The 12,987-nt window shown below is 42.9% G+C and overlaps 1 protein-coding gene across 1 annotated transcript in view; it reads right to left on the bottom strand.

Moving 5' to 3' along the window:
* LARS1 (leucyl-tRNA synthetase 1) overlaps positions 1–12,987 on the bottom strand; it is a 76,538-nt gene that overhangs the window by 30,120 nt on the left and 33,431 nt on the right. The window contains exons 13-20 of the mRNA XM_062188909.1: positions 12,321–12,374; positions 10,455–10,595; positions 8,369–8,446; positions 2,671–2,756; positions 2,520–2,585; positions 2,339–2,421; positions 1,491–1,629; positions 234–446 (exon numbers count right to left, since the gene is read on the bottom strand). Of these exons, the coding sequence (XP_062044893.1) occupies positions 234–446; positions 1,491–1,629; positions 2,339–2,421; positions 2,520–2,585; positions 2,671–2,756; positions 8,369–8,446; positions 10,455–10,595; positions 12,321–12,374 (860 nt within the window). The remainder of the gene's footprint in view (positions 1–233; positions 447–1,490; positions 1,630–2,338; positions 2,422–2,519; positions 2,586–2,670; positions 2,757–8,368; positions 8,447–10,454; positions 10,596–12,320; positions 12,375–12,987) is intronic.

Here is a 12,987-nt window from a genome sequence, read left to right as displayed (position 1 = left end):
GTGGAGGATGGCCCAAGTCCTTGGGCCCTGCACCCACATGGGAGACCAGGAGAAGCACCTGGCTCCTAGCTTCGGATCAGCACGATGCGCCGGCCACAGCGGCCATTGGAGGGTGAACCAACGGCAAAAAGGAAGACCTTTCTCTCTGTGTCTCTCTCTCACTATCCACTCTGCCTGTCCAAAAAAAAAATAAATCAGTAAATCTAGTCCACATCTATTTTTTTTGCATTTACCTTTGTTCTGGCCACATAGCCACATGATTATAAAGGTAATATGAAAGATGATTTGGAACAAGATCCTTGCCAGAGACTCGAAGATCTACAGGATACCAGAACTCAAATTCCTGCTTCAACTGGTCCAATTTTTCCTTTGGAATCTGTGTCTTAGGAAATGGAGCATCCTTGAAGAAAATATAATCCCAAACTTCCTTAGTCATCTGTTGCGGTCTGTATAAAAAATAAAACAAACAAGCCATATATATACACACACACACACACACACATATATAATACATATATATAAATATATAATATATATTGAAAGGGTCAATATTTTAATCTCAACATGAATTAGGAATCTTTTTCTTCTTTAATTTTTATGTTTTAAAATGTATTTGGAAGTCAGAGAGAAAGAGACAGAGACAGATCTCCCATCTGTTGTTTCACTCTCCCAGTGGCCACAAGAGCCAAGGCTGAGTCAGGCTAAAGTCAGGAGCTGAGAACTCAATCTGGGTCTTCCACAAGGGTGGCAGCACCAAACTAACTGAGCCATCATCTGCCGCCTCACAGGTGTGAATTAGCAGAAAGCTGATATCAGAAGTGGAGCTGGGACTCAAACACAAGCACTCCCATATGCGAGATGGGTGTCCCAAGTTGCACCTTAAACACTGCACCAGGGGCCGGCCCTGTGGCTTGGCAGGTGAGGCTGCTGCCTGCAGTGCCTACATTCCATGTGGGCGCTGGTTCAAGTCCCAGCTGCTCCACTTTTTATCCAGCTCTCTGCTGTGGCCTGGGACAACAGTAGAGGATGGCCCAAGTCCTTGGGCCCGTGCATCCGCGTGGAAGACCCAGAGGAAGCTCCTGGCTCCTGGCTTTGGATCGGTACAGCTCCGGCTGTTGCAGTTGACTGGGGAATGAACCAGCGGATGGAAGACTTCTCTCTCTCTCTCTCTGCCTCTTCTTTTCTCTCTGTGTAACTCTGACTGAAATAAGTATTTAAAAAAAAAAAAAAAAAAAAAAAAAGCACTGAACCAAATGCCCACTTCAGGAATCTCTTATTGTAGTTACTGTAGCAGGCAAGAATAAAAGGAGAGGAACTACTTATTCATCTTCCTCATTTCAATAGTAAAGAAGTAAGACCATCTTAACAAAATTCTGCTAAAGGAAGTCTTAGGAAAATTAAAGAAGAAAAAAGGAAGTTTTCTACATGTAAATAAAAGGCTGCAACTCTTGCTAACAAATTATGTTCCTTCTCCTTATCTGTTAACCAACCTGATGCCTAGTGGAGACTCTGCCTGTCCACGCAAGTTACCATCCTGCAACAGGTGTGCAACTGTGTAAAACGCCATGTAGATGGTGGAATCAGAGAGCGATTCAATCAGCCACTGCTCGTCCCAAGGCAGGCGAGTGCCTGTAAAGTAAAAATTAGAAAATTAACACACACAGACTCTAAGAGACTATCTATGGAACCTACATTTTTTTAGAAGAGGGCTATGATACTTTTAACGCTATTTAAAATCTACTTGAATAAATTAAAAAAATGGTAGAAACAAAATGGTAAGGGATGGCACTGTGGAGCAGCAGGTAAAGTCGCCACCTGCAGTGCCAGCATCTCATATGGGCACCGGTTTGAGTCCCAGGTGCTCCACTTCTGATTCTACTCTCTGCTATGGCTTAGGAAAGCAGTAGAACATGGCCCAGGTCCTTAGGGCCCTGAACCCACATGGGAGACCTGGAAGAAGTTCCTGGCTCCTGGCTTCAGACCGGCGCAGCTCCAGCTGTTGCGACCATCTGGGGAGTGAAAGAGTGGATGGAAGACCTCTCTCTCTCTGCCTCTCTGTAACTCTATCTTTAAAATAAATAAATAAATCTTTAAAAAAAAATAGTAAAAACTTTGAAGTCTTTCTATGAAAGCCACACCATAAATGCTATGTGGGCTGGAGAGGAGTTATTTACGACATCAGGTGATTGGTGGGGAAGTACATCCTAGTTCCCCACCCTGCTAACCAAACCAATTCAGCAAACACTAGCAGAAAGGAGAGATAAGTAGAAATGACTATGTGCTGTATATTTGGCAATCATCCAAATAAAACAAACAAAAAATCCTCACACTTTCATACCTAAACCGTAAGTTCTGGAGCAGGCATGTTCTTGTAGCCAACCTAAGGTAGCTTCAAAATTCCTCCTGGTCTCCTCACAGAATCTAGAAGAAAGCAAAGGATCATTGGCCTCTCTTCACCTTGATAATACTCCATATTTCCCATCTCCTCTCCCTTCCCTCATCTCTGTCTCCTATCTTACGTTTCCATGTTTTTCAAACACTGTGATGTCTGCTTTTTCCAGTTCACTTCTCCATAATCCAAGTACCTGGGAGAAGATAAATTTATTTTCTTTTTAAGTTAGAAATGAGCAAAGTGGCTGATGGAATTTTTTGGGTATAGGAGACACTAACCATTGGTCACACAGAGCCACAACACATTCATCTGAAGACCTGGACATCACTTGTTTCTCTGGTTCCATGTAAATAAATGCATCTCCCTAAATGAAAATAAATAAAAATACATAAGATAACTGTCAAATTAATCTCCATTCCTCAAGGATACAAATTACTTTAAAAAAATGCTATGCCACACAACTCTACATTTTCATTGTCTTCCCTCTTCTAAGAGTCAAATTTATCTACCATTCCTTCTATAAAACACCGCTTATGAAAACACATGCATGTTTGGCAAATGGATCACTTTCTCTAGCTACAATTATTCCTTTCAGTGAAAAGTGAAAGCTGCCTAATAGTCTCATTCTATGGTTTGTAGGTTAGGTTTCCTAAGGTAGCTTTTTATCTCTGTTATTAAAAAAAAAAAAAAAAAAACCACAGAAAATAGCAAATTAAGTGCACAGAACCACTGCTTTAAATATACTCAAAAATTGAACATGATGGGGCCGGCGCTGTGGCGTAGCAGGTAAAGCTGCCACCTGCAGTGCCGGCATCCCACATGGGTACCAGTTAGAGATCCGGCTGCGCCACTTCTGATACAGCTCTCAGCTGTGACCTGGGAAAGCAGAGAAAGATGGCCCAAGTCCTTGGGCCCCTGCACCCGTGTGGAAAACCCAGAGGAAGCTCCTGGCTCCAGATCAGCACAGCTCCAGCTGTTGCAGCAAATTGGGAGAGTGAGCCACCAGATGGAAGACCTTCTCTCTCTCTCTGCCTCTCCTTCTTTCTCTGTGTAACTCTGACTTTCAAATGAATAAATATGTCTTACAAAAATTAAACATGAAAGATCTAGCTATTAAAGACTAAGTAACATGAAAAATTCCTACTAGAAAACTGACCATTATTTTTCACAAAATAAAAATACTTATATCTGTACTGTATTAGTCACAAATATTTTAAGCAAGGATAATTCTTTGAAATAAAATATAGTATTTTTTGTAAAATGATTCACTGCTCTGTGTTTTTAACAGTTCTTCATACTGAAGAACTTAAATAGCTGTAATTTTTTGGTTTGAACAGTGAGCTAAAAATACACATTTAACTCCCTCTTAAAATTCCAATAAAATGACTAAAACGGTTTTGTTTTTCTAAATAATATGAACCTACAAGGACAAAAATGGGAGAAGGTGAAGTATCAAATTTTGAAAACCAAAAAGCAGGGGTCAGCGCTGTGGCACAGTGGGTTAAAGCCCCAGCCTGTGCCACCAGCATCCCATATGGGCATCAGTTCGAGTCCCAGCTGCTCCTCTTTCAATTCAGTTCTCTGCTATGGCCTGGGAAAACAGAAGATGGGCCAAGTCCTTGGCCCTTGCCCCCGCGTGGGAGACCTGGAAGAAGCTCCTGGCTCCAGATAAGCACTTCTCCAGCTGTTGCGGCAAACTGGGGAGTGAACCAGCGGATGAAAGACCTCTCTCTCTCTCTCTCTCTCTCTCTCTCTCTCTGCCTCTCCTCACTCTGTGTAACTCTTTCAAATAAATAAAAACAAAACAAAAAACAGAAAACCAAAAAGGAGGATGAGTGAGCACTGTTTTTGCAGAAATAAAAAGCTACGTGAATACAATCCAGTTTGCGTTATAGAACCCCAAGAAGAGTCAGGAATTAGTGGCATTAAGATAGCTCTGGGGAGGCCGGTGCTACGGCTCATTTGGCTAATCCTCCGGCTGTGGCACCGGCACCCTGGGTTCTAGTCCTGGTTTGGGTGCCAGATTCTGTCCCAGTTGCTCCTTTCCAGTCCAGCTCTCTGCTGTGGCCCGCGAAGGCAGCGGAGGATGGCCCAAGTGCTTGAGCCCTGCACCCGCATGAAAGACCAGGAGGAAGCACCTGGCTCCTGGTTTCAGATCGGGGTAGTGCGTCAGCTGCAGCCATTTTGGGGTGAACCAACGAAAAAAGGAAGACTTTTCTCTCTGTCTCTCTCTCTCTCTCACTGTCTGACTGTTAAAAAAAAAAAAAAGAAAGAAAGAAAGAAAGAAAAAAGAAAAAAGATAGCTCTGGGTGCTGGCATTTTGGCTTAGTGGGTAAAGCAGCTGCCTGCAGTACCAGCATCCCATATGGGCGCCAGTTCAAGTCCTGGCTGCTCCATTTCCAATCCAGCTCTCTACTATGACCTGGGAAAGCAGTGGAAGACGGCCTAAAACCTTGGGCCCCTGCACCCACGTGGGAGACCCAGAGGAAGAGCCTGGCTCCTGGCTTCCGATCAGTGCAGCTCCAGCCATTTCAGCCATCTGCGGAATGAAGCAGCAGATGGAAGACCTCTCTCTCTTTCTTCCTCTGCCTCTCTGTAACTATGCCTTTCAAATAAAATAAATAAACCTTTGAAAAAAAAGTAAAACAGAAATAGAAAGCTCTAAAAGAGGAAGTACAGCAAGGCTGGAAAGAGAACCAACTGTAGTGGTTTAAAGAAGAGATTAGAAACGCAGATACTCTAATCCAACAACTTGCAAACGGGCAGGTGCTCCCCCTATGCTAGCATAACACTAAAGATTTATCCTCTGGAAAGGGTCAAAGAATCTCAAGCAGAGAACATAATCAAGGGATTCTGGCCCATTGCTGTGGCACAGTAGGTTAAGCCTCCAACTGCGGCACTGGAATCCCATATGGATGTTGGTTAGAGTTCAAGCTGGTCCACTTCCAGTCCAGCTCCCTGCTGATGCGCCTGGGAAAGCAGTGGAAGATGGCTGAAGTGCTTGGGTCCCTGCCCTACAAGGGAGATCCAAAAGAAGCTCCTGGCTTCAAATCAGCGTGGCTCCAGCTATTGTAGACATTTTGGGAATGAGCCAGTAGATGGAAGTTGTTTCTCTCTGTTTCTCTAACTCTGCATTTCAGATAAATAAAATCTTAAAAAAAAAAAAAAAAAAGGGTATGAACATCACAGTAAGAATAGGGGGACAAGTGAAAGCACACTAGATATTTGTTCTCAGTCCTAGAAAACTTCTTGCATTCAGATCTGTTAAGTCAGACACTCAATTTCCTGTGGGAAAATTTAACAAACTCAAGAGTAAATAGAAAAAAATCTTAACATCACAGCTTTCACAAAGGCCCAGTGGTCTTTCTAGATCCCCTCTCAGGTGAAGTCAAGTGAATAGCTCTACCCACATGCCAAAAGGCTCCTTTGTGTACCCAATCTTCCTCAGAAAAACAAGATTAGAACAAGATCTCACATCCATGAAACAAGAATGGCAACCTATAAAAAAGGATCAATCAGTAAAAAGTTCTTGATTTGGCCCTGAGTTGGTATTGTTGAAGCTAGGTGACAGACACATAAGAAGTCACTCTACACTGTTTTTTAACTGGAAAATTTTTCATGCGAAGTAGATTTTAAAAATTTGTATTTATTTATTTACTTGAAAATCAGAATTAGAGACAGAAAGGAAGAGACAGAGATCTTCCATCCCTTGATTCATTCCCCAAATGACCAGGGCTAGGTCAGGCCAAAACCAGGAGCTCTATCCAGGTCTCCCATGTGAGTAGCAAGGGCCCAATCACTTGGGTCACACTCTTCTGCTTTTCCCAGGAGAAAGGACCAAAAGTCCAAAAGGAGCTGGACCACAAGTGCAGCAGCCAGGACATAAACCAGCACCCATATGAAATGCCAGCATGACAGGCGGTAGCTTCACCTGATATACCACAACACTGGTCCCCAAAGTGGATTTTTTTAACTGAGTTATTAGAAATTGTTTATGTACACACAAACAGTAGATTCAAAAAGAAACTACACACAGCAGGGACTGGGATTGCAGCGTAGCACATTAAGCCACAAATGTGATACCAGCATCAGTACTGGAGGTACTGCCAGGTCACATCCCAATTGTTCCACCTCCAAATTAGCTCCTTGGGAAAGCAGAAGATGGCCCAAGTACTTGGGCCCCTGCATCCACGTGGGAGACCAAGAAGAAGCTCCTGGCTCCTGGCTTTGGATTGGCACAGTTCTGGCCGTTATGGTCAATTTGGGAGTGAACCAGTGGATGGAAGACCTCTCTCTCTCTCTCTGCCTCTCCTTCTCTCTCTGTGTAACTCTTTCAAGTAAATAAATAAATAAACTGAGAGATGAAATACCTAATTAGGACACAGTTTGGAACAGAGTATTGTTAGGTATATTTAAACATAATGAAAAAAAATTAAAAACAAAACACAAGTATTAAGTCCAGGGAAAACCAAAGACTGGGAAAGAAAAAGTCTCACCATACACTCACTACATTGTGAATGAGTCCTGTTACAAAAATATAAACAATGACTATTAATCTAACATAAGCTAGAATGGGACTGAATTGGAAAGGCAAGGAATGAGAAAGTATATACAAATATATAACGTTAGAGAAGACACAGATGGGGGAGTTAGATGTTGATCTTCCATAGTAGGAAGGCATTGGCTGACGCCTAAACCTGAGAAAAAGTCAAAATCAAAAAAACTATACTAAACATTTAGAGATCTGCTGAAAAGAAATGAAGGTCAACACTAAAACTACTGAAGCGGTTGGAATTAGACCTCTCCAAGGAAGAGAAATTAAACAGAATGTGGAAGAACAGAGAGGAATCTGTTTTCTTATATAATAAACTGATACACCATGATCTCCCTCTACAATTGTGAGAAAGCAAAAATTAAAGAAGTAGTTTAACAGAAGAGAAAACAAAAACAGAGGGATGAGGGGATTAATAAAAGTAAAAAGCACCACAGAAAGAGGCATGTGGCCGGCGCCGTGGCTTAACAGGCTAATCCTCTGCCTTGCGGCGCCGGCACACCGGGTTCTAGTCCCGGTTGGGGCGCCGGATTCTATCCCGGTTGCCCCTCTTCCAGGCCAGCTCTCTACTATGGCCCGGGAAGGCAGTGGAGGATGGCCCAAGTCCTTGGGCCCTGCACCCGCATGGGAGACCAGGAGAAGCACCCGGCTCCTGGCTTCGGATCAGCACGATGCGCCGGCCGCAGTGGCCATTGGAGGGTGAACCAATGGCAAAGGAAAACCTTTCTCTCTGTCTCTCTCTCACTATCCACTCTGCCTGTCAAAAAAAAAAAAAAAAGAAAGAAAGAAAGGCATGTGACTCCTCTACCAGGATCTGAAAAGGCACTGTCAGGGGCTGGTATTGTGGCACAGCAGGTTGCACTGCCACTTGTGACACCATCATCCCATAGTGGAGTGCCAATTAGAATTTCAGCTACTCTGCTTCTGATCCAGCTTCCTGCTCACCTTCCACTGGGAAAGCAGTGGAACGTGGCCCAATTACTTGGGGCCCTGCCATCCATGTAGGAGACCAGGACACAGTTCCAGGCTCCTGACTTTGGCCTGGCCCAGTCCTGGCTGTAGTGTTGTTTTGAGGAGTGAACCAGCTGATGGAAGAGCTCTCTCTCTATCCCTCTTTCTTCCACTCTTCCTTTTGAATAGATAGATACTTACACACATACATACATCAAATGGCCACTGCCAGAAAGGATCATTCAAGTTCTCAGTATGTGCACTGCACTTGGCAACTTCAAAACACTGCCTTCAGCTACGTTGTAAGTGGGGTGTTCAACTTAAATGATTGCCAAATAGGTGTTTTCTGCACAAAATTATGTGGTATCTTTAATGGAGCTCCAGTCACAGAACTCACTGCTGGTAGCACTACAAAGTCTATTAACTAAAAGCTCTTCTCACTAAACAACCTTTAAGTACAGCCTAGCACATACAGTGTCAATCATCTTCTTCTGAATGGTCTTCTTTACATCTTGGACCTTTTGTCCTCTAAATCCATCAACCAACATCACCTAGAAAGATGAGAAGAGGGGAAAAAACATAAAATAATTAAAATTTACTTTGCATCTACTCCCAAAACTTTCCCTAACTACACACGTTCTTTTTTAACCCTCCAAAGTACTAACATACCAAAATGCTTTATGTCTATTCAATCATTATAAAGTAACATTTAATGACCATTACGGTATAGTGGTTACGAAAAGAGATCCTGGGTCTAGCGTTTGGTGCAATAGATGGGATGCTCTTTGGGATGCCCACATCCTGTATCAGAGTGCCCAGGTTCAAGTTCCAGCTCTACTTCCAACCCCAGCTTCCAGCTAATACAGTGGTGTTTCTAGCTGGGTCCAAGTTACTCATGGGGGAAACCTGGATTGAGTTTCCAGCTTTTGGTTTCGACCTGTTCCAAGTCCTGACTTAGGTAGGCATTTCCGGAGTGAACCAAGAGATGGTAGATCTCTCTCTCTCTGTCTGCCTCTGCAATAAACCTGCAGCCAAGCTGTCTAGTTTAAATCCCAGTTCTGTTACAGACTATCTATCTAATTAATCTTTGTTAAATTACTTAATCTCTTTGTGCCTCAATTTCTTCACCGTGAAAATGAAAATAACAATGCCTACCTAATGGAATTAATTTGATAAATAGATAAGTTAATATATACATGCTATATAAGTATTAGCTCTCATTATCACCCACAATATAAAGATCAATTTCAAAAGACTTAACTGGGGCTGGCGCTGTGGCGCAGTGGGTTAACACCCTGGCCTGAAGCACCAGCATCTCATATGGGTGCCGGTTTGAGACCCGGCTGCTCCACTTCTGATCCAGCTCTCAGCTATGGCCTGAGAAAGCAATAGAAGATGGCCCAAGTCCTTGAGCGCCTGCACCCGCATGGGAGACCCAGAAGAAGATCCTGGCTCCTGGCTTCGGATTGGCGCAACTCCGGCCATTGCGGCCATCTGGGGAGGGAACCCTCTCTCTCTGTCTCTCCTCTCTCTGTGTAACTCTTTCGAATAAATAAATCATTAAAAAAAAGATGTACTATTAAAAAAAAGACTTAATTTATCCTTGCTTATCCAGAGAAATGAAAGAAAGATAAAAATAAAAAGCAGTCTCATTGGTGCCTTTTAAAAAATCTTCATTTCAACCTCAAGAAGCTAACAATTTAGCTGAATTTTTACTTTCTCTAGCCTAGTCTATTCTCCACAGAAATCTATCCCACATTAATAAATTCAGAGCTGGGCCGGCGTCGTGGCTCAACAGGCTAATCCTCCACCTTGCGGTGCCGGCACACCGGGTTCTAGTCCCGGTCGGGGCGCCAGATTCTATCCCAGTTGCCCCTCTTCCAGGCCAGCTCTCTGCTATGGCCCGGGAGTGCAGTGGAGGATGGCCCAAGTGCTTGGGCCCTGTACCCCATGGGAGACCAGGAGAAGCACCTGGCTCCTGCCTTCGGATCAGCGTACTGCGCTGGAAATAGCGCGCCAGCCACGGCGGCCATTGGAGGGTGAACCAACGGCAAAGGAAGACCTTTGTCTCTGTCTCTCTCTCTCATTGTCCACTCTGCCTGTCAAAAAAAACTTGAAAATAAATAAATAAATAAATTCAGAGCTGAAAAGAGTTGAGAGTATATTTGTTGTGCTCACCTAGCATTTAATGGCATTAACATGTAAATTAATGGATAGACTGAAACTGCTTATGTTAAAAAAGGAACTCCTTAATTACAAGCAAAGAAGGGACCAGAAATTCTCCCTGCAATAAACCTTTGGAGTGCACTGTAAAACATTAACTAATTTGAAATATCTGCTCAAGAAATTCATTCATTCCTTAAAGATTCCTGAAATGTAATTTTTGTAAATGCTTTTGAACAGAAATCTAGAAAAAGAAGACACAATTTCATATTAATTTCTCTCAAACCAATGGATAGCTGAAACTAGGTTGAATTTTTCTGTATTTTTCTAAATCGATAAGAAGAAAATCACATAGCATAGAGTAAATCAAATAAAAACAATAAAACTATTACTTACACCTTCATAAAATCCCTTTAGATATAATTTCTCTTTTGCTTCTGCAAGTTTTTCTCGGTCATTCTGGCTCTGAATTTTTAACTCATCACAAAGTGTTACAGCAGAAAGATTCCCAAAACCAGGGACATCAATGACTGGCACCTGCAGACAACAATGTGAAGAACCTACTCATACTGATGAACACAGGAAGAGCCCTGGAAGTCCAGTCCTTTTGCTTCTGAAGTCCAATGAGCATCACTTCAACTTTTATGTATCATGTAGGCAGTGCCACACATGCAGCAATCACAGAGGGACTAAACTTCCAAACACGTCTCTGGCCTCCTCCTCAGTAAACCTAGCCCTACAATGTCTTTCCCCAACCACACACCATGCCCAGCTCTAAATCCTCCACGAGTATATAATTAGTTAACTAAGGCTAAAACTAGCAAAATGATGTCAATAATTAATTTTGTCAAGGACCCTGTTTCTGCTTTTAATTAAGTTCTCTGGGTTCTTCATCAAAGTTTTTTGCTAGTAATTTACCTTCTCTTCTCTTGAAGGCACTAATATGAAAACATAAGAAGCATAAAACAGAGCTGTATGGGATTTTTTTAAAGTTATTAAGGTTACAAATAAACATTCATGAGTAATAAGGCAAAATATTGTCTTTAGAAGCCAAGAAACTGGTCACAGTCGCAAAACAAGCTACTATAAACTAGTGATGCTAAAAAGCTGTTTGTCAGGCCTGGCGTTGTGGCACAGTGGGCTCAGTCCCTCCCTGAGTGCAAAACTGGCAAACTAAATCAGAGTGCCAGTTCAAGTACTGGCTGCTCCACTTATGACCCAGTTCCCTGCTAATGTGACTAGGAACGCAGAGGAAGACAGCCCAGGTGCACAAGCTCCTACCACCTTTGTGGGAGACCAGGATGGAGCTCCTGGCTCCTGGTTTTGGCCTGGCCCAATTCTGTCTGTTGTAGCCATCTGGGAAGTGATTCAGCAGATGGAAGATCTTTCTCTCTCTTCCCCTGCCTTTCAAATAAATAAATATATCTTAAAAAAAAAAAAAAAAAGGAAGTTGTTTTTACCAGAACTTCAGGTGCCAGGTTACAGTAAGAAAATACTTATTGGGGTCAGCAGAATGGCATACGGGGTTAAAACCACAGCCTGCACCACCACCACCAGCATCTCAAATGGACAGCGGTTCAAGCCTCACCTGCTTCACTTCTGATCTATCTCACTGCTAGTGGCCTGTGAAAGCAGCAGAGGATGGCCCAGGTGCTTGGGTCCCTGTACCCACACAGGAGATCAAAAGAAGCTCCTGGCTCCTGGCTTCCTCCTGGCCCAGGCTGGCCATCTGTGGCCATTGGGGCATGAACCAGTGGATGGAAGACACACACCCCCCCCAAAACTCCACCTTTCAAATAAATAAGTAAATCTTTAAAAAAGAAATTAGGGCTGGCGCAGTGGCTCACTTGGTTAATCCTCCACCTGTGGCTACGGCATCCCACATGGGCACTAGGTTCTGGTCCAGCTCTCTGCTGTGCCCGAGAGGGCAGTGGAGGATGGCCCAAGTGCTTGGGCCCCTGCACCCGCGTGGGAGACCAGGAAGAAGTGCCTGGCTCCTAGCTTTGGATTGGCGCAGCGCTGGCCATAGTGGCCATTTGGGAAGTGAACCAACGGAAGGAAGACCTTTCTGTCTCTCCCTCTCACTGTCTATAACTCTACCTGTCAAATAAAAAAATTTAAAAAAAAAAAAAAAAAGTGAACAAATCCCTATTTTCATACTCTACCAATTATTTACTTTTGTTACAAGCAAAACATGTTAGCTCTTTTTTTCACTCTGATAAAGAAACCAATGTCAACACTGTGGAATATCTGGGTACTCACAGGCTCAAATGGCAAGACCATATCATCTCTAATTCCATACTTTGCTCGTAAGGCCTACAAAAAAATTGGCAAGTTAACATTATGATCAACACTTTGCAAGTAGAATTATGAAAAAAGCAACCTCCAAACTTTTTTAAACTATTATTTGTTCTCTCCACACAGAGCAACTTTTCAACTTTACTAAATACCTCAAGAAGGGATCTGTGACCTTTTAAAACTCAAAAGCTTGAGTTATAGTGACAGTTTAAATGAGGAAACCACACAGTGAAAAGCAAAAATGCAGACACACAAGCACACAACACTTAAACTGAGATTCATATTCCCATTTAAAACGATGAAAATATGAGTACCCAAAAATTTTTTCACAATTCAATGTAACATTAATTTCAAATGTTCAATCACAGAAAACATATAAACATTAAAAAACTGGTTACAGATAGAAGTTGAGAGAAAAATGTCTAGCATTTTAGCTTAGTTTCTTACTACAGCTGTACCTAACCAATGAGATTGTGAAGAGGAATAACATGAAATTCAGCTCCTGGGGCTGGTGCTGTGGCGCAGTGGGTTAAAGCCCCAGCCTGCAGTGCCAGCATCCCATATGGGCACCGGTTTGAATCCCGGCTGCTCCTCTTCCGATCCAGCTCTTTGCTATGGCCTGGGAAGCAGC

The sequence above is a fragment of the Lepus europaeus genome, chromosome 4 (assembly GCF_033115175.1).
Source record: "Lepus europaeus isolate LE1 chromosome 4, mLepTim1.pri, whole genome shotgun sequence".
Classification (NCBI taxonomy): domain Eukaryota; kingdom Metazoa; phylum Chordata; class Mammalia; order Lagomorpha; family Leporidae; genus Lepus; species Lepus europaeus.
Note: the sequence above shows the minus strand (reverse complement) of the source record. Positions and strands in the feature narration are given on the sequence as shown.